Consider the following 22,108-nt stretch of genomic DNA (forward strand, 5'->3'; position numbering starts at 1 on the left):
CCCAGCTAATGTATGCTTTAAGCAGGTGAATTATCAAGAGAAAGTACTTGTAAATCCACATAGCTGAATAATTTGGAATTTACTCTCAAATAAGAAAAACCTTTATATATATATAGTAAATATATATATATATTATATATTAAATATACAGTTATATATATTATTTAACACCTCCTGGGTGCTAGGTGTGTGCTTAAGCATGGATGATCAGGCCACTGAAAACTATTTCTTTTTAATTATTGGGGTATGGTTGTTTTACAATGTTGTGTTAGTGTCTACCATACAGCGACATGAAGTAGAGTTCCCTGTGCTATACAGCAGGTTCTCATTAGTTATCTATACATATCTGTATATATGTCAATCCCATGAAAACTAATTTTTTTTGTTGTTCATGATATATCAAAGTTTCTAGCCATCCAGTTAATGCTGATTATATGTGCACAAACATAATCTACATAGATTATGACCTGTATAATGCTTGGTCTTTATTAATATTATAAAAAGCAAGAGACAGGACAGTATAGTTTATTTAGTAAGCATTCTAAATAAAAAAATTTAGTCTAATTGTTCCATAAAATAAGTTAGATAAACATTGCCAGCAGATTGACATTCAAAATGCAAAACAAAGTCATTATTTGATAGTGCTATCACATTACAGTCTACTTCTGCCTACAAGTTTTAAAGAAATGCATTCTATTTTTAAATTGAAGTATAGTTGATTTACAATATTATGTTAATTTCAGGTGTACACATAGCGATTCAATATTTTTACAGATTATACTCCATTTAAAATTATTATAAAATAGTGGCTATATTCCCTGTGCCGTACAGTGCACATTCTTATAAATTAAATAAATATGTCCCTCAAGGTACAACTCTCTGAATTGAAAAGCTCAATATAGTAAACTTTTTTATTAATAATAAATCATATTCTAACCAATTACATAAAAAATGATCATCTTTTCTGATAGGACCCCAGGTGATTTTCTAGGTTGTGAGATTTCAAAAATAAGTTATGTTATTAAATTAGACTCCATTCAAGTTTGTAGCCATTGTTAAGAGCACACCCCTTTGTTCATTTAACAAAGACTGCATGCCCCTTGTGAGCACAGGCTTTCCCAGACACTGGAGAAACAACAGCAAACAAGCCAGACATCTTCCTTGCACTTTTACAGCTTACAGAAATAGCAGTGTGGGGCTCAAGAATCAATAAAGCATGTTTTCTAAAGCTAAACATCAAAAAAGCTAATGTCTGGGAAGAATAAAAAGAACATAACAGTATTTCTACAAATTTCTTTTGAAACACTTCTTTGGGCTCTATGCCCTAAATGTTAACTTCAATGGTGTCACTTCTAAGATTTATTCCTAAATGCAAGAATAAAATGTGGTTCTTAAGTGCAAAACTTTTAGTTCAGGACTTCCCTAGTGGCGCAGTGGTTAATCCGCCTGCCAACGCAGGGGACACGGGTTCGAGCCCTGGTCCGGGAAGATCCCACATGCAGCGGAGCAACTAAACCCGTGCGCCACAACTACTGAGCCGGCGCTCTACAGTCCGCGAGCCACAACTACTGAGCCCACGTGCCACAACTACTGAAGCCTGTGCACCTAGAGCCCATGCTCTGCAACAAGTGAAACCACTGCAACGAGAAGCCCGTGCATCACAACAAGAATAGCCCCCACTCACCGTAACTGGAGAAAGCCCGCACACAGCAACAAAGACCCAATGCAGCCAAAAATAAATAAATAATAAAATAAATTTTAAAAAAAATTTAGTTCAAACAAACTATTAGAGCTGATGGTAAGCAGGACATCAGTTAAGGAATTTTCTAATTGGATCTTCTCTGGTGATACTCTTTATGTGACATTACTGACTAAAACATTAAAAAGCAAATACACAGCCTTTGGAAAAGGAAACTTTAAACTAAAGACCACTCCCCTGTGTGTGTGTGTGTGTGTGTGTGTGTGTGTGTGTGTATAAAGAGAGAGGGAGAGATATATTGAGAGAGAGAATCACTGTTTTATTCCTATTAGTCTTTGGTTTAAAAAGTACAACGTGGCTTCTGAGAATAATTCATCAATATAATTTAAATTGTATTTATTTTTAAAGTAGAAAAGAAAAGCTTCTGCAAAAGTTACTGATAGGATTTTTTTTGAAGCTAACCAAAAAAGGAATTTGTATTTTGGCTAGAGAAGAGAAAGGAATGAAAAATAGAAAAACTGGCTATTACACAATAGGAAATCTTATCTGCATTCAAGATGCTCCTTAGAAATAGTAAATAAACTCTGATTCAGACTTGTTTTCACCCGTTTTTCTCTCTGCCTTCGGTTGCAAAACCAAACCCTCACTACTTCTTTCTCCAGGTTCAGTTCTTCAGCCATCCGCAAGATCTCTTGAGAGGAAGGTTTATTCTGTTCTCCAAAATGTCTCTCCAGAGCGTCTTTAGCAGCAATACTGGGAGGTGGGGAGTTGACAGGAGAGAAAGGGAGATAGGATATTTTTAGGGATGTTTTTGGCAGATCAAAATTGTTAGGTTGAATTTCCTAAATATTAACATAAAAAGGAAATTTAAAGACTCCGAAAACACCTTCAAAGCTCTTCAACAAAGATAAATGTGAACATTTGGATGCTTGCTAGTCTTACGTAGGCTACCTATACCGGAGTCACAGGAAGAAATAAGTAGGGGAACCCAGACATTGTGTTTATCCCACTTTGTGCCACAAGAGGGCACTGACTTACTGAGAAGGAAATAATTCTGTAGGCATTTCTAAATGTCCCCAGAAATCATTTATTTACAATAAATGAAATGTTTTGTGTACAACTAACCCACTAAAACAAAAACTGTATTTTAGCAATTCCTCTGTGAGCCTCATGGAAATAACAAAAAGATCAATGAACAATCTTTCTGGCTTGAATGCAAGGAGTTACCTTGAACTTTAAGCAGCTAAAATACTGATGACTAGTTTTGTTATTTGTAATAACATAGATACCATACTGCCAGAGCAAGAATTATGTCTAAAAGGCCAATAGAGGGCTTCCCTGGTGGTGCAGTGGTTGAGAGTCTGCCTGCCAATGCAGGGGACACGGGTTCGTGCCCCGGTCCGGGAAGATCCCACATGCCGTGGAGCGGCTGGGCCCGTGAGCCATGGCCGCTGAGCCTGCGCGTCCAGAGCCTGTGCTCTACAACGGGAGAGGCCACAACAGTGAGAGGCCCGCGTACCGCAAAAAATAAAATAAAAAGGACAATAGAAACGGTCACTCTATTTAGAAGTGATTGTCCAGTTTCTGTTTTATCCAAAACTTGCAGAGTAAAACTGTTCTTGAATCAAACAATACATACTTTTCCATCAGATTTTAAATTTCCAGCTATATCTCACCAGTAATTTATTAAATGTTATGCTTTTTCACCTATCTTATTTTCTCAATTGACTCTATTCATTTTTATGTTATATTGAATCTATATTATGCTTAAATGCTCATTCCATTTGTAAAATATCTTTTTCTTCTCCAGTAACTCTTAATATCTCAAAAGTATACCTGATAGTTGTTCTCCGTTTCCTTTTTCTTTCATTTGCACCCACTTTCTCATTGTATAAAGCTGTGATGGGGAAAAGATGAATAATTACAAAAACAAAGTAAGTCTTTTTATTTTAACTATCAGATTTGGATTCAAAATTTTCTTTATAAAACAATGCAAAATAAAATTACCACACATTTTTGTTTTAAAGTTTTGCAGTCTACATCATTTTAGATTACAAGCCCTAGATTAAAATGTTAACACAGAAATAAATATTAACTTAGCAAAAACAATTGTCTTTTAAATCATATCCCTACTTTTGGTTGGAACACTTGCTCTGAATGCTCTCAAACCTTGCTCTTTATCCAGCCTTGACATTAATATAAGTAGATAATTTTATCACAATAAATTGCTCATCTAGCAATTGCTTGTGTGTGCAAATGCTCTGGCTACACTTATATTAGGTTATGAAAATGATTCATGTATAATTACTACCGTATATAGCCCAGAGGCAAAACAATCTGGATGTGTTAAAAAGAATCATTTTACCACTTCACACCTATGCCATATTGTCTAGAAGTTCTCCTTATACCGTTTATTCTCTCACAATTTACATTCCCAGTAAGCTTATTTCTACACTCGCTCTGGCCTTGCTTTTTTTAGTGTGATGAAACAAGATATTTATTTTTCACGTCAAAGAGAAAAAGTAAACCCAAACCAAACTTCAAGCCTCTCACTTTAGCATTAATCCAACCAAGGGAAGGCATTGTGTTCAGGTTAGAACATCACTGAGTCTCCAGAAACAACTTTAGTACCTCCTACTTGCTCGGCTTCCTCCAGCCATTTGGATAATATTGCTTTTAGTTTGCATGCATTTTTGAAGCTGAGTTGCAGGTTTTCAAATCGGCAGATAGTCGTTTGACTGAATTCAGAGCCATGCACAGCTGCCAGGGCTTCCCCAACATTTGTTTGGGTGTATCCTGTGAAAAAACAACAAAGGCCATTAACTTGTTTTTCAAGAAGCATTCATTTTGGTCCATTATTGTACAATTTTGTGTATCTTTGTCAATTACCACTTTTAACCATATATTTGTTGGCAACTTAGAATAACAGTAAGGTTCAGTGTAGAACTGTTCAGTATTTCAAAAAAAAATTCCTTCTAGTTAATAAATTACTTTTTTAGAAGTCAAAAGAATTCAGGTAGGAACATCTGCCACTCATAATATTTAGCCAGATTGGTTAGATGTGTCATAAACACTTTAGAAGACATTTAAAAATTCTCTCTTAATCATTTTTATTAAACATCTGATGATATATACTCAAAATCTCTAGTATATTAAATATAATGCATAAAATACATGGTGGTATATCATAAATATTTTTATCTCAACTTTAAGAGTGAAAGATTCAACATGTTGAAGATAAAACTAAGAATTGTGTTTACTTTCCCTAAAACTAAGAATTGTGTTTACTTTCCCTAAAAACATGTTTATTATGAGACTTTGATCACACAATATTTTATGTATACCTCCAAGCATATTTATGATATCATTCAGTAATGCTTCTATCTCCAGGCAAAAAGTTCTCATAGATTGTCTCAAACATTTTTAGAATACAAGTTGATATAAGCCATCAATATAGAATTTGAAACATTCACAGCAATATAAATAGCAAATTGAAAATGAATGTTATAAAGATGCCTACTGCGTGTTTATGACAAATAGTTACTACATATTAATTCAGGGCCTAAGGCTATATACCTGTATGCACAAAATGATTACATATGATGCCCATCAATAAATATCATTAAAAATTACCAGTGGCTCATTTCACAAATGCAAAAGTTTGCACCATCATTTCAATCCATTAAAAAATACATTTCATGCATTAAAATCAAGGTTAATTATTATGGTTATTTACATTAAAAACACTTTTCAATAGAAAGTGAGCAAAGGCTGAGAACAGACAGTTCACAGAAAAGGAATTACACATGACTGTCAAACACATGAAAGAACATCTTTCACTCTTCACTCATAATAAGAGAAATTTAAAATGGAACTACCATGAGGCACCACTTTGACCTATCTGATTTGCAAAGATCCAAAAGATTTAAGCATCTTTTTCCTTCAACAACTATTTTTTTATTCTATGTGCCAGTCACTGTTCTAAGTGCTGAGGATATGCCCCTAAGGAGAAAACAAAAAAGAAATAAATAAACAAAGTACAAAAAACTCCTGCTTTCATGGAGCTCATATTCTGAAAGGTGGCAAAAGAGACACCTATGGTGGTAGTAAAATTTGGTACAACTTCTACAGAGACCAATTTGACATCTATCGAGATTCCAAACTTTGGAATACTCTTTGATCAGGCAATTTTGCTTTTAACACTTTCCCTTCACATGTATTTATATAGGTGCAAAATGACATTTATGAAGTTAATTATTGTGGTATTGTTTTCAGTAGCATAAGATTAAAGGCCATACAAATTCCATCAGCAGGAGACTGGTAGTATATTCATAAAATGGAAATTGGCAGATGCATTACAGAAAGCTCTCTAAAAAACTAATATTGAAAGCTCTCCAAAACAAATAGTTAAATGAAAAAAAATCTGTATGAAGAAATATATGTATCTGCTTGTATGTATATGCATAAAATACCTCTGGAAGGCCACACAACACTGATAAACAGGAAAAACAAGCACAAGGGATATATTTCACTTATACCTTTTTAGCCTTTGAATCATACAAAGGTATCTCTTCAAATAAAATATAGGTAAAAAAGGCACTTCAAAACTTATCTCTGAAAAAGAGTACCATTAATTTAGAAATCTATGTATTTTGGCTACTAAGAATTTACAGGGAAATGAAGGTTTTTGTAGGTGTGTCATCATTCGAGTAACTTACATCCACAGTAGATATGTAGAATGAGAACTGTCTTGGACTTTTGAGCAGAGTGTAAGAGACTGAACAGTAACCGAGTAAGAATTTGCAGAGCAGGTTGTGTGCCCCACTGCTCATAACAAGCACATACCTAGCTTAATTCTTCTCACTTTAAATTCATTGGCAAACTTTTCAAGTTCTCGGATTTCCGGAGAATCCATGTCTATTGGCTCTTCAGCCAACTTGCTTTTCCGCCTGAGCTCCTGCTTGAAATCAGCAGCTGTGAGGTCCTCTGCCAGGAGAGGCTGGTGCATGGGAGGAAAGCCATGACTCAAGGTGTGGTCGGGAAACTTATAAAGACAAGGGGCTAAGCTCCCTGTAACAGCAAGAAAAGGAAAGGACCGTTTGTAATTATCCCCCATTTCTATACATGCAAGAGTTTGGCCCATAAGATTATTGTGACAGCCAGTCTCAATTCTGAAAGGTTACCTGACATTCAGTCTTCTGAAATAGAAGAGTAACTTAGTATAAATGCGATGATTTATTTTCCACCTTCCTGGGAGCAGCAAAAACAAAGATACTGCAAAGCCAAAGGGAAGAAGCAGGGACTTGCAAATAATTAAAATAGAAATAAGCAAATTTCACAGAAGTGTGAGTTTTCCATCATTTTTTTCTCTTAAAAGACATCTATTCCTGGGAATCTGAGGTTCAACTTTAACCAGAATGTACATATTCATCTCTGTTTTCTTAATTCATTGAACAAATAATCTATGATGTTTGTTATAATCAGGCACGTGGTTAAAGGCTATGCTGGGAAGTTTTCGTAGGATTGAAAAATTGATTTTACATTATTAAGAAACCCCACTGTTTTTTCAGTAAATGCTTAATTTAGTACAGGCAGGTAAAAATAAAATTATGAGAACACAAAATGCATTAATATGTTTAAATAGATTCGACGTTAACAAGCGTCAGACATTAACAAAAAGTAATTTTTAAAGTTCTATTAAAAAGTCAGCAACAAGAGTTCTTGAAAAGTATAAAATATAATGGAATCACTTCTCGACAATTATTTAGGAAGCAAAAATAAGTGGCAAGGAAGGGTGCAGTTCTAGATATGATAGGTAATCACCCATAAATGATGAAGCATTGAATCCATTTAGTGAGTTAAATAAATCCCAAAAAACTAAAAGATTTAATTTTTAAATTGCTTCTAGATTTCATTCTTCATTTGGAAAGAAGAGTCTGCCTCAGTTGTGGAGCGTGGGTGAGAGGATGGTATAAGCCAAACTCCCACACATTTTATTTTTGTTTTCTTCATCAGTACTTTACATTTTTATTCACAGAGATTTAACTTTAATTTATATTAAATGACACCTGTATAACCAAGACATTTTGATGTAAATAAAATATGCAATAATTAATAATCTTTCTTATGAGTACAAATAAGTATTTAAACTAAAAATAAATGACTACAGAATACCTGCAGTAATCATTCTTAGAAACTTACTGAAAAAATACATCAAGTTTATGCTACCTATAATTTCTCTATAAATACATTCACAAGTCAGACATGAGTAATAGTGTATTTTGCCAGGATATATAAAGCTTACATTAATATATCAACACATAATGAGCAAAGAATAGTGTAAGTCAGCAAATTGTTGGCTTATATTATTTACATGAGAATATGTAATTATATAGTGTACTCCAGTAGACTATATTACTTTTCTGAAGCAAAATACACACACAATTGAGAAATTAAACAAAATAGCATAAAATAAATTTAGCCATTTCACAGATGTAAAAAATATACAAAAGAAACTATTCCTGTCTAGAGCAATTAATGTTACTTCTAAAAATCAAAATTATCCAGTTTTATTCTTTTTTTAATATCAATTTTTAATTTATTACATAACTCAATTTGTTAATGTTTATTACCTTTAGGGTTCATTTTTAGCTTTCTATTAGTTTTAGATTTCTGCTAGTTGAACTAAAAGAAAGGACTAATATATAAAAAAGAAAACTGATCACTTTTATTTTTACATTTACTTAATATTTATCTCAAGACTTTTCTTTTGTTTTGCTTTCAGAGTTGAATCTTACACATATGAAAAAATCTTCACTTCTTTCGTCATTCAGAAAGAGCAATGCTACTTAATACACTTAATGATGAAATACTCTGAGAAACAGTAAAAACAGAGACAAATCAGGCTGCTGTTTTATTTTGCATATTTAATATATTTTAAGGCACTTTGGATAACTCATGTAATCTGTGTCAAATTATTTTTATTTCACATAAGTAATTTGTTGCATATCGTTTACATGAGATGCAGAAAGGTCTGAATTTGTTAGCAATCTTGATCACTCTTTTCAATTTTTCTTGCTGATAATAGTTGCACTGCTACAAATCTCCATGCTGTGTTCATTTTACATTTGTCATCTTCTTATCCTTATATAAACAAATGAAGTAGAAAAGATATGTATTTTTTACCCACAATTTAAAATTTGAATGAAAACAAGTTAAATAACTCTCTCTTGGGTGCTATGATGAATTCACTACACAGTTGAAACTAGAAGTGAATTCCAATGAACATTGCAGTAAACCACATCAAAATAATCAGTCCATTTTTCAGGTAGTCTGTACTCAGGGAAATCAAATGACTTTAAGGATTTCTGCATCTTAAACATATTTGGTTACATTAAACAAACGCTTTCACACAAAAGTATTATATTTATTTAATAAAATATTGGAAGTGTGCCATCTCTATTTCTGGAAAATTTTAAAGCTAGTTTATACATTATAAATACTCTGGAGAAATGCACATTTAACAAATAAATTTGAACATGAGTCCATAAGAAGTACACAGAAAATACCATGTTCAAAAGTCTGGCATCCAGAGGAAAAAGGAAAGCACAATGTGTGACATGTTTTTATTTTCCGTTAATTGAAAGTATCCACAATTATCTACAAGGACACGGTTTTCCTGGAGCTAACCTTAAACAGAAATTCATGACAGTCACAAGCACAGCCAAACAACCTGTGGTTTCTATCATATGATTCTATATTTGGCAGAAAATGGGGAGTGATTGGTATGGTATACATGACAAGATATTTAAAATTTTTTTCTAAAGCCTGGATTATTGAAAAGTCAGATTGGGGAGGAGGAGAATAAGATACATTGAGTCGTGTGCCGCAGAAGTTTCATGAACAATTTCCAAAGCATTGCTAAAGCAAAATTGTCTATAAGCCTAGAACAAGTGCACACCTAAATATCTTGGAAGTGTTTGTACATTCTTTACAGCCCAAGATGTATTTTCACACTGCAGATTAATCTACCACAGCCTTTCTGAACTGCTCTGCATGTACATCTGGGTGGCGGAGGAGGGAGAGGAACAGAGGTGAGTCTTTTAAAGCAGGTGATGGGGAGGCGATGGTCTTGCCTTGCGGGGACCTGACTCAAGGTTCTGTGATACAGGGCAGGGGGCTCTTCTGCATCACGTGGCTCAGCCAGATGCTAACTGACAACATCTCTGAGGTTATGAAGCTTTAAAAGAACAAACAGGGGAAGCAGAGGGACACAGTAAAATGCACCCACCTTGCTGTAGACTGGAACAGCAAAGTACATTTGAATATCTCCATTTCTGTTTGTTTTTTTTTTTTTTGTCCTCATGCATGACAACATGAAACAAATCATAAATTTGAATTGTGATTTTTTTTTCTCTTTTGTGCATTTGTACATCCTATTCATGTACAACAGGGTCCTTTTCCTGGTTTTATAAATTAGGTTGATTTGGAGCATAGCCATGCTTGTTTGTTTAAATATTGCCTGTGGCTGCTTTACAATCACCGAGTTGTGTAGTTGAGACAGAGGATACAAAATTTAGGGAAAATACATAGAGTCAGTGCTACTGAAAGTCCTTTCATGATCCAGAGGCAAAAGATGGTCAGAATTACTCCTTCCCTTATTGTCAACACAACCAGAATAAGTTAGGGAAAAGTAAGACTAAATAAAAGAAAAAAATGAAACAGAAAAAAAAAAAAGACAACTTAAGAATGAAGAGATGGGCTCCAACGTAGACTATTTCTCTATGTCACTGTCAAACAGATTTCTGTTACCCTTTGCCTTAGCCCAGGTGTAAAGGGCACTTGCAGCCATACTAGTCTTTTCTCTTATTATCCACTTCTCATAAGAAAAGAACATCCATCTTCTTGATTAATTCTCCAATATCAGCTATTTTGCTTTCCTGATAAAATTCATTTTTAAGCAAGGACTCTTACAGCACATCTTGGGTGGCCATTATGTCATAACTTTGCTGGATTTAGCAATCATTAACATGTAGCTGATTTGCCCAGTTTCCACAGGACGGTGGACAAAGTACACAGCTCATTAAGCTTATTTTCTAACTTGGACCCAGCTTTAGAAACTGGAGAAGAGACACAATGTCAGATACCCAGGAATCAGAGTTTTGAAGGGTTTTTGTTGTTATTTTGCTTTATTTTGTGTTTTTCCAGAAGAGATTTTTGAATACCATTTATAATTCCCTGTTTCCTATTATCTATACTGTAGGCTGTTGAACTATCTAAGTTCTCAGGAGAAAAGAGACAGAAGAAGAAATGTAACTGGGAATGTATCTGAAGAGAAGATCAAGGAGAAAGCCAGGTTGAGTTGGTACGAAGTTGCCACAACTCAACTCTGATAGACCTGTGGTACCCACTGCAACTTGGATATGAAGAGACTGACACTTGGAGATGCTGACTTGAACAAGGTTTGTAATTAGTTCCTGGTGTGGCTAATTCATTTCATCCAATCAGTCATTCTCTTTGGTATGCCCACACCTGGTCTATGAAGCACAGTGAATTCATCTGATGATTAGAATCCTCCCTACCAACCTTAACAAAATATTAGCTATAGCTCTTGTCTTCCGATGGGTTATTAATTTAATGAAATGCTCAAACTAAATGTAAGCATCAGAGTATAGTGACAAAATAACCGTATTCAAATAAAGCAATTTCACACCCTTTGAAATATGGTTCTTTCTGCAGCTTCGCTTTTATATGGAGTATGTGACAATGCATCTGTCCTTTTTGTTGATGATTAAACGCTTCTGTGGATTGTGTGGAAGCAGCTGATTTGATGAACGCCTTGAGACTTCTCAGAAAATTCAAATGACATTGCCAGGTTTCTCTTGTGTTTTTTATACCTTTTCTGAATTCCTGAATACTTCTGAATTCTTGTGTTTTACAACTCAATTTGTGTAGCTTCTCTGGGGATGATGGCAGAAAGGTTCAGATTCTCTGAGATCTAATCGGCCATGATGCAAAGGCTAATTACCAAATATATGTCAAAATAGTGACATTGTAACAAATTATAAAGCACACCATATTTTAATGATATCCCTCTCAAAAAATATTCAAATATAATCTCTATGCTTGCTATGGTGAATATTTCTTTCAGTGACAAAATATATTTAACTTTGTTTTAAGACTACAACAATACCTCCAAATCTTAGGGCAAGTTTTCTCGTGATTATCACCAACCCAGGCTTTGGATCATTTTAAAGGGCTTTTCCAGGGGCCTCTCCTTTTTAACTTTTAATGAGGAAGAGAGTTTGCTGAGCCTGCCAGGGAAACTTGTACCAGCACAATCTGAGCTGCCTGTGAACTCTCAGTGTGAACCTGGGCCTGTTGTCTCCAATCCTGGAAATTGGAAGGGTGTTAGATTTCTCAGGCCTGCTGTGAACTCCACAGACACTGGCCTAGATCTGGTGAGAGGGAGGTGGTAGCAAAGTCCGTCTAAAAGTATTTGGTTTGTGGCTGGTTTTATCTTTGTGCCAACCTCAATCCATTCCTGCCACTTGCTGGGTATAGAGGGAGCCTATAGTTGTACCGGCGTTCCTGGAACTTACTGTGAAGGAAGAGCAAGGCCTTTTTCCTCCAAGAAAGGGCAGCACGTGGCCATGAGCTTGTTATTTCCAGTCTCCATAATCAAAATGTGGTGGAGGCCACAGAAAGAATTCTGCGTGCACCTCTAGTGGCTAAATGCATATTATTCTATTTTATAATGAAAATAGTTCATCATCAAGGGCTGTTCTCATTAACCATGAATACTGATTAACTACTACGTATATGAATCATAAATGATCTGTTTTCAAAGAGGAAGAAAAAATATGGCTTTCTTTATTTCTTACTTATTAAAGAGAGACATTAGGATTTACAGGTAACCATTAAGAACATCAATTTTCATTTTATATAAAGGTGAGGATACTAGTTTATTCAGAATGCTGCCTAATAGAAGGTAAAAGAAGCTAATTTGTTCTGAAATATTTTATTTTAAAGTTTTAATGTTTTATTGAGTCTTAAACTGAGAAATTCTGAGAAATGAAAGGTTGGTGAACTAAATTCTTTGTTCAATTTTATTTCAAATGTATAAGCATAAATCCATATTTGATGTTTTATTACCTACTCTGGATAACAAAACACAAGAAAAGATTTCCCTAATATGTGATTTCTCTATCCAGAGTTTCTCAATATCACACAAGCGTGCACACACACACAAACACACACACTCACATTCTCCCATAGATCCTTGGTAGTTTATTGTTACCCACAGTATTTCTCTCCCTGCTGCAGAAATAAATATAAAAGATTAAGGGATACCCCCAAAAAACTTCTGTGCCCAGCAAAATTGTTTCTATGGCCATATCCTAAAATTAAGTCATGAATTTTGTAATGAGTGGATCTCTTAGGTCATATTTTCTTTTCCTTAAGAAATGTGCTATCAATATCTTCATGCAAGTGTCAATAAACAAGTAGTTTATCTTGATCTAGTGATGTTTTACTCATTCAAAGGGAAAAAAGATACGTAACTTCAACTATTTCAATCTCATCTAAGACTCAGAAGCATCTCAGACAGGGCTGCCAAAGACTCAACTATTGCTAAAGCAGCTGCAAATCACTCTTAGCCTTCAATGTCTTATTTATCTTTATGGACCAAATGGCCAGAAGAAATATTGTGGTGAGGAGAATGCTCTAGAAGTTGGTCTATCTGCTTTGGTAGCCACGTAAGATTACTGAGCACTTGAAATATGAAATACTAGTGCAACTGAGGAACTGAATTTTAAATTTGACCTTATTTTAGTTAATTTACATCTAAATTTAAATAGACACATAAGGCTAGCAGCTACCTTATTATTACTGTAGGCAAGCCCACTAATGGCATAAACAAGTGACAATGAGCAGTTTGGCAGTAGAGAATTAAAATAAAAATCACACAAAGCAAACACAACAGTTAAGAAGCATAGCAGCTCAGAGCTGGGTAGAATAGGGGCAATCAGGTATAACTATTATGGTCTCTGAAGACATCACAGATCAGAGAACATTTCAATAAGCGGTGGTTTTACCAGCATTTCCAAGGTTAAGAGATCTGAAATTCATGATATACTCTGGTCAAGATTCCCTCAGACTCAGGAAATCCATCCAAGTGTCCCCAAACTCAATCTTATATGTAAGGACAATTTTTCTTACCTGCCATCACTCCATAGGTCGATGACTGGTTTCCATAATGACAGGAAGGAACAGAATAATGAAGTCCTGTTGCTGTGTTTCCCAATGTTGTCACCAAGAAATATGTGCACAAACATTTAGGAGTTTGGATCAAAGAAAAAATAGACGGGACTGGTAAGAAAATGTACGAGGATTCAAGACACATTCATTTCATTTCAAAAGTACACGTTTAAGCTATTCTTAAAGTTATATGCCAATAATTTATTCTCATTTGGGGGCGGTTCTCTGATGAGTAGGTTAAAACTAGAGGTTGAAATTTGTCTCAAATAATGAGATCATGAATCATCAAAGTGGACTAGAGCCTTCATTAATTATATCCTGTGCTCTGTGTTGGGGTGATTGACCAGTTTGAAACTTGGCTAATCGGAAGTAGCCGAATTCTCGCAGGTTCCACTCAATATAGACATTGCAAAGAACTGACGAGAGGATACTTTCTTAAAATTCTTGTATAACATAGTATAATACTGGTCTTTTTCTGGAACAATGAATACAGAAATCAACTCCTGATCAGTCTTTACTTCTGCTTATTCACCTAACAAATTTTTTCTATCAAAGAGGAAATGGCAGAGCCACTAGCCTTTTACTGGATATAATAATAAAAAACCCCACTAAGTTCAGAGGCTTATGAAAAGCCTGTGACAATGTACGATGTATTTAGGCTGGTGTTGAAACCTTGAGGTTGTAGGTTTTCTTCATGCACACAATTAATTCAATGAGTCTAATGATGAAGCTGGTCAAAAAATAAGTTTGTTGATTGTTGAGTAACTTGAGGTTTATAAAGGTTGAACCTAGCATATAAACTTAACCTCATTTATAAATAGTTATAGGTTTCATTGAATTAATGTATATGTTGAAAGTATAAATTTGAATTACTAAACTTTTATCAAGCTTTAAAGATGAATAACAATGGACAACTGACAATAAAATCACTAGCCAACGTTTTCTTATGTATTTTATTTTCGCTTTTTTTTCATGATATCCTGAATGTAGTGGTGGATTTTCATAAATAAAGTTTTATCTTCTTGAATAATATGAGATATTATAAAGAATAGATTTAGAATCCTTTGAAAATATATGTTCTACCGATTAAAGACAAAATTTCTTCAGAACGTAAAACATATTTTCTCTAACTATAACTCAATTTTTAATATTTTAAAATATCTGCATAAATTTTCATTTTACAACTGACACAGAGAGAGAACTGAAATCATTTTACTTTATAATGATTACTATGCATTCCAAAATTAAACAAATAAACATGAAACGCATTCAATATCTAAGTGCTCTTCTCATTATAATCACTATTTTTAATTCCTTACTTAGAAAATTAGATGTATATGATTACAATTTGATGGAAAAATTATAAAAATCAATGTTATTGTTATTTAAAACACGTTAGGTCACTTTTATTGATTATGAATGTTTTTACTTCCAAGGTTTAAATACCTTTTGTCTTTCTGATGTGGGGAAGTAGTGTAAAAGGGTAGGCTAACTTACTAAATACACTATTTATTTATTTTTAAATTATTTATTTATACATAATTATTTATAATTATGTATAAATTAGTTATAAATATTTATAACTTAGTTATAAATTATTTATTTATACATTATTTACTTATTTTTAAATAAATAAATAGGGTTTTGACCTAAACTTGCTTAATTTTAACCTCAATTCCAAATTTTACTTTTATTCTAGCCAAATACTATCCACACACAGTAGATTAAGCAAACAATGCATTTTCCTTCTCATCACCAACCTATATAAATGCCTATTATGTAAAATATACAATTAGCTATGTGATGGTTGTTTAAATTTATTTATACCACACCTCTTTGATAAAAATACTTTATTACATTTTCCAAAAAATATGTTTGAGGATATTTTCATTAGTACATTTTAAATTAAATTCTGAGAATGTTTAGTATATAAAAAATCACTACATTAATAATTTTCTCAGAGTCTAAATATATGATCTCTAGATACTTTAAAATTCAGCTGAAGATTAATGCTAAACTTACGTATAAGTTTGAAAGCTGCTTAATTATAACAAAAGATAAGGCTAAAATACTTTAAATCAGCATATAAATGTATTAACTCAAATTTTGATTTTTAAATGTATAAAATTTAGTTCATATTTAGATTGCTTTTAAAACAAGTGGAAAGTGCTGTTAAACAGAAGACATTTACTCAACTCAAGACTGTTTATAAATCAACTTCAAAACACTTTGTTACTGCATAAAAAATGGACACATTAAAAAAATATACTTATTTGCTTGGTTGTGTTTGAGACAATATATTTGAATTCTCAAGTTTAATTTTCATTTAAGAAAGTTATATAAGAAAATATAAAAACTTTGAAGTCTCTTCAGAACTCAATTTTGAGAAAATTCAACTCAGTCCATGGGCTCTAAATATTATATTGCCTCTAGATTTGATTTCTGAGTTTTTAATTATGCTAAAAATTAAAGTATTTAAAGTAATACTTTAAATTAAAGTATTTAAGTAATTAAAGTATTTAAGTAATTAAAGTAATTAAGTATTTAAACACTTAATTATTTTATTCTTTGAAACCCATTGTTGTTGGTATTTGGAATCATTCAGTTGTGTTTACTGTGAGGTGTATGACTGTTTTTAGACATGGTAGTAAATGTAATCTAAAAACCAAATAAATCTCAGACTCACTGTTTACTTATATAGAAAACAGATCTCTTTTTATAATAAAACCAACAATAATAGAAATTACTACACTTACTAATATTTCTTGAAAATTTTCTTAGGCATTTTGACCTCTTCAATATCCTGAATATTTAACTTAACACCAATGAAAATAAAAGAAGCAATGAGATTCTAAACTAACAAGATTCAAAGCGTCCACCCTGACATGTTAGGCCCAGCCACATGTAGACGGTTATTGGAGTCAGTACCTGTGGACATCACGTTGGTGGCGTGGTTGGAGACTGGTAGGCACTCGGCAGCGCTGTGATGCATTATCAGAGGCAGAGTTGCAGAAGACTCAGAATTCAGAGGTATAAAGGTATCAGCCGAAGTAAAAGGTTGGCAACTCATTCCCACAAAAGAGTAGAAAAATGAGGAGAAGTCTGCTCCTCAAGTCAGAGTTTTATTATATCACCATCTCAAAGGGCCGTTTCAAATCTCACTACCTGCATATATACATCAGGGAGGCTCTGAGCACCAGGAGGACGCGTGCTGGTATTTATACTGCAGGGAAATCCCTTTATACATGTTAATCGTCTTTTCCCAGGGGTATTGCTTCATCAATCTGGACAGTCTTCCTTCTTACCCAAACATAATCCATGCCCAAGTGGGGAAGCTGGTTCTTGGGTACAGACTGAAGGCCAAGGAGAAATATGAAACTTTATTTAACAACTTCAGTAATTCAGACCTTTTAGAAAGGAATCAAGAGCTTAAAAAAAAAAAAGTGCCCTCAAAGAAATAACACTACAATGAATTGAAAAACACTAGGTGTGTTTTTGCTACTAACAAAATGATAAATTTATACATATGAGATATTTTTCTTTTTTTCATAACCTCATTAAATCTGAAAAATAACAAAACAAGAGAAGTACACGCTACATAATTTTAAGAAGCAGAATTTTAAAGTTTAAATTGAAAGAAGCATAAAAGACTAAATGTGAGAATGAATATATTGCCAACTAGTGATTCACACTCAATATAATTCTGAAAAACAATTGAATTTTTACTATATCACAAATAGAAAATGTTAAAATATTAAATAAAATTCTAGTAATTTGTAGAGAAGATGAACATTAGTGATAGTATCTTTCCCTTGGTTTCAATTTATTCAACAAGAACATACACTTAGTGAGCTCTTACTAGATGTCAACACTATTCTAGTCACTTTCTACAGTTATGTCAGCAAATGTCACATCTTTGTGAGATCTGTACCATTCTCACTAACCTTGATTGTGCCAGAGCCTCTGATCTTTGCCATTCCACTCCAGAACCTGCACTGGGTGCAAACTTTCCACACAAAATATATTGACATTATAAGACTATGAAAAAAATAATATACTATAAACAATTGATTCAAAGATAATTATCAGTATAATGATTTCACAATGATCATGATTTCTACATATAAATGAATGAATGCAATACTGCCTTTATTATGTATACTAGGGATAATATAGGAACCAGAAGTAACCTGACAGGCAGAGATATTACTGACATAAGCAAGGACTTATGCTCCATTAGATATTTTTGAAATTTTATATTATGGAATATTTACCTTGGAATTGGTTGCTTTGTGCTAAATTTAATGTTGATATTGATGAGAATACACTTTCAAAAACTTGAAATTTGAACGCTTGTCATTAACCAGTAAATATTTTGTAGGAAAAAGATGTTATAAGGTTGCCCAAATCATGAGATATTGCCTGAAAATATTTATTGTAAAAATGACATATTTTCCATTCTGAATTCTCTTTGAAGCTCCATTTGTCTTCTCTAATGAGAGAAGAAGGTTACAGATAATCAAACGTATTTATTTTACTTTTGCAGAATTCTTGTAATTTTCAGACTTCACCTATACAAAAAAGTATTTTTTTGATGTGTTTATAAAGAGAATTTTTTTATAAAGAGATTTGCTAAGAAAATTAAAAGTTTATAGGGCATCAATAATTGTAAAAATAAACTAAATGATATTTAGAGAGAATAGTACTTGAAAATTGCCCCTAATAATTTTGCTATAGTTTGAGTCATTGGAATATGTCGGTAAAGTATATGAACCAAATGATAAAGAGGAGCACTGTAAAACTTGCCTGGAAGAGCAACAAAGAACTTCACCAGTATTTGCCATCTAAAATTCTAAAATTGCAATTTTAGACATAATTTCCTTAATAATGGTTTAAAAATTTTTAACTATTTATGCTATGAAGTGGAAACCAGACTGTTACAGTTAAAACTGTGTAAAGCCAGGAAGTAGATGTTCCCATTATAATCTTTACTTAGCACTGTAAATTATTAATTTATCAGATTTTTAAATGAGTTTTTGTACACAGTTTTGCTTTTGCATAGTATTGAACTATATAGCTCTATTACAATTTAGCCATTTATTGTTGGGTGTTTGTATTGCTTTTTGCTTTTCACTTTTATAAATAACAGTGCAATTAACTCTTTGTCCAAAATGGTTTTTTTACACGATGCATTTTTACAATTTATCTATATGATTTTTTGAATATCCCTCCTTATGATGGGTTCTTAGAAGTGGGATTATGAGTTTGTCTTATGATATTTTTAAAGTTCTTGAAAACATTCTTTAATTGCTTTTCGAAGGACTTTTTTTTTTTTTTTTTAGAGCGGTTTTAGGTTCACAGCAAAACGGAGCAGAAAGTACTAAGAGTTCCTATATGTACTCTGCTCCCACACATGCACAGTCCACCTCACATCTGCACCAGAGCGATACATTTGTTACAATTAATGAAACTGCAATGGTACATCATTATCATCCAAAGTCCACGGTTTACATTAGAGTTCACTCCTGTGTATTCAACTAGTTTGAACAAATATTTAATGACCTGTATCAACTATTGTAGCATCAAACAGGATAGTTTCACTGCTCTAAAAATCCTCCTTACTCTGCCTATTCATTCTCCCCTTCCTCCTAACCCCTGGCACCATTGATCTTTTGACTGTCTCCATAGTTTTGCCTTTTCCAGAATGACATGTGGTTGGAATCATACAGTATATAGCTTTTTCACATTGGCTTCTTTCACTTGGTAATATGCATGTAAGTTTCCCCCAGATCTTTTTAGGGTTTGGTAGCTCCTTTCTTTTTAGCTCTGAATAATATTGCATTGTTTGGATATACCACAGTTCATCCATTCACCTACTGAAGGACATTTTGTTACTTCTAAGTTTTGGCAATTTTGAATAAGGCTGGGGTATACACCTGTGTGCAAGATTTTGTGTGGACATAAATTTTCAGCTTCTTAGGATAAATACCAAAGAGCAAGATTGCTGGATTGTATAGTAAGAATATGTTTAGTTTTGTAAGAAACTGACAAACTGTCTTCCAAAGTGGCTGTACCATTTTGTATTCTCACCAGCAGTGAGTGAGAGTTCATGTTGCTCTACAACCTCCTCAGCATTTAGTGTTGTCAGTATTTTGGATTGTGATCATTCTAGTAGGTATGCAGTAGTATTTTATTGTTTTCTTAATTTACTATTCCCTGATGGCATATGATGTTGAGCATCTTTTCATATTTATTTGCCATCTGTATATCTTCTTCAGTAAAGTGTTCAGATCGTTTGTCCATTTTTAAATTGGGTTGCTGTTTGTTCTTATTGTTGAATTTTAAGGGTTCTTTGTATATTTTGGATAACAATCCATTATCAGATATGTCTTTTGCAAATATTTCTTCCCAGTTTGTGGCTTGTCTTCCAAGTTTCTTTTTCAAACAATTTGTTCTATTATGATTTGGTTTCAAATACCAGGAACAAGTTGAGCAAAAAATAATTGTTTATTATTAGGTGATACAGAGGATTCTTGGAACTCACAGAGGTCAGGCCATAGGGAGGGACTGAATAGGAAATGAAAGCCATCTGCCACATCTCTCTGACTCTCCTATCTCCTTTACTCTGTGTCTCTCACTTTTTAACTCTCTACAACACAACCTACGTTGAGTCCATCTATGGCCACTTCACAGATCTCCAGATCACACCTTAAGCTCTTAACCAAAGAGACTATTTTGCCATTTCTCAGTCTACATTTATGAGAGAAACATTCTGATTGGCCATGGCTTTTGTTGTGTTCCAGAAGCACAACGTGGTTCCCTGTGTCCACATTTGTGAATGGATTGGGTTGCATTGGAAGCGTTCAGGCATTTGTAGACAATGAAGGATGGATTGCTACCTGGGAAGACACCCTTAAAATGTGACTGATGCTGTTCTGCAATTTCATAATAGCCTCAGTAGAGTAAAACTTAAACATTTTTGTTGCTTTCTCAATGGTATTAATAAACTAAATTTTAAACACTTAACTCTATTAGTCACTTAAGACAATAGCATTTTATTAATTTAATTTGCATTTTTATTGTTAATATGTTATATTTTCATATTTATATTAGCTATATGTATTTGTTTCGTTAATAAAAGATGTTATGTTTTACCTTTTTACTTAATATTTATTTTTATTATCAATTTGTACGTGTTTTTTAAATATATTAAAACATTAATTTAATTATCATTGTTTACATCATTTCATGATTAAATTTTTTAAAATTTCTTGTTTGTCTTTTAAATTTATATTGGATATTGACATATATAATGTTTTGTCCATGAACTAAATATGTTGATCTTTTCCTTTGTGCATTTCTTAGTGATTTTAAGTTTTAAAATTCTCTTTTGTCTAGAAGTTTTGTTTTCGTTTTTGTTGTTTTTTATTTTGGAGCCCTAAAAAATTCCTCTTAACATTTTAAGCTGATGTATGCATTATGTTTCTAGAGTTGATTTATTTAAAACTTTTTTCTACTGAGATATAATTGATATCAGCACTGTATAAGTTTAAGGTGTACAACATAATGATTTGACTTATATACATAATGAAGTGATTACCACAACAAGTTTACTTAACATCCATCATCCCATATAGATGCAATATTAAAAAAAAAAATGTTTTTCCTTATGATGAGAACTCTTCGGACTTACACTCTTAACAACTTCATATATAACATACAGCAGAGTGAATTATCTTTATCATGTTGTACATTTCATCCCTAGTATTTACTTTTCTTATAACTGGAAGTTTGTACCTTTTGACTACCTTCAACCAATTTCTCTTTCCCCTAACCCCCACCTGTAGTAGCCACAAATTTGATCTCTTTTTCTATGAGTTTTATTTGTTTTTGAAGTATAACTGACCTACAACACTATGTTAATTTCTGGTATAGAACATAGTGATTTGATATTTCTATACATTTCAAAATGATCACATTGATAAGTCTAGTTGTCATCTGTCACCATACAAAGATACTACATAATTATTGACTATATTCCCTATACTATATATTTCACAACTGTGACATTTATTTTGTAACTGAAACTCTGTACTTCTTAATCTCCCTCACCTATTTCTCTCCCTCCATGCACCTCCCCTCTGGCAACCA

General features: G+C 33.1%; 1 protein-coding gene across 2 annotated transcripts; it reads right to left on the bottom strand.

Annotated features, from left to right (window-relative positions):
- Positions 1–2,241: 2,241 nt before the first annotated feature.
- POU1F1 (POU class 1 homeobox 1) lies at positions 2,242–17,027 on the bottom strand. 2 transcript variants are annotated; one of them, XM_060009850.1, is made up of 6 exons: positions 16,886–17,027; positions 13,919–13,990; positions 6,545–6,769; positions 4,331–4,495; positions 3,536–3,596; positions 2,242–2,452 (listed from the first exon to the last, which is right to left on the bottom strand). In XM_060009850.1, exons 1-6 carry the CDS (start codon positions 17,025–17,027, stop codon positions 2,242–2,244), a joined length of 876 nt encoding a protein of 291 aa, XP_059865833.1. The 2 variants fall into 2 exon arrangements, with proteins under 2 accessions (XP_059865833.1, XP_059865832.1); XM_060009849.1 differs by having other exon boundaries at positions 13,919–14,068.
- Positions 17,028–22,108: the final 5,081 nt, after the last annotated feature.

This window comes from Delphinus delphis, chromosome 4, assembly GCF_949987515.2.
Source record: "Delphinus delphis chromosome 4, mDelDel1.2, whole genome shotgun sequence".
NCBI lineage: Eukaryota > Metazoa > Chordata > Mammalia > Artiodactyla > Delphinidae > Delphinus > Delphinus delphis.

Excerpts from the sequence above, each read along its gene's own strand:
- POU1F1 (XM_060009849.1), bottom strand. The coding sequence starts at position 17,027 with ATGAGTTGCCAACCTTTTACTTCGGCTGATACCTTTATACCTCTGAAT. Across the intron at positions 4,496-6,544 it reads AGTGAGAAGAATTAAGCTAG|GATACACCCAAACAAATGTT; the intron begins GTATGTGCTTGT and ends GTTTTTTCACAG. Across the intron at positions 2,453-3,535 it reads AAACGGAGAACAACTATCAG|TATTGCTGCTAAAGACGCTC; the intron begins GTATACTTTTGA and ends CCCACCTCCCAG.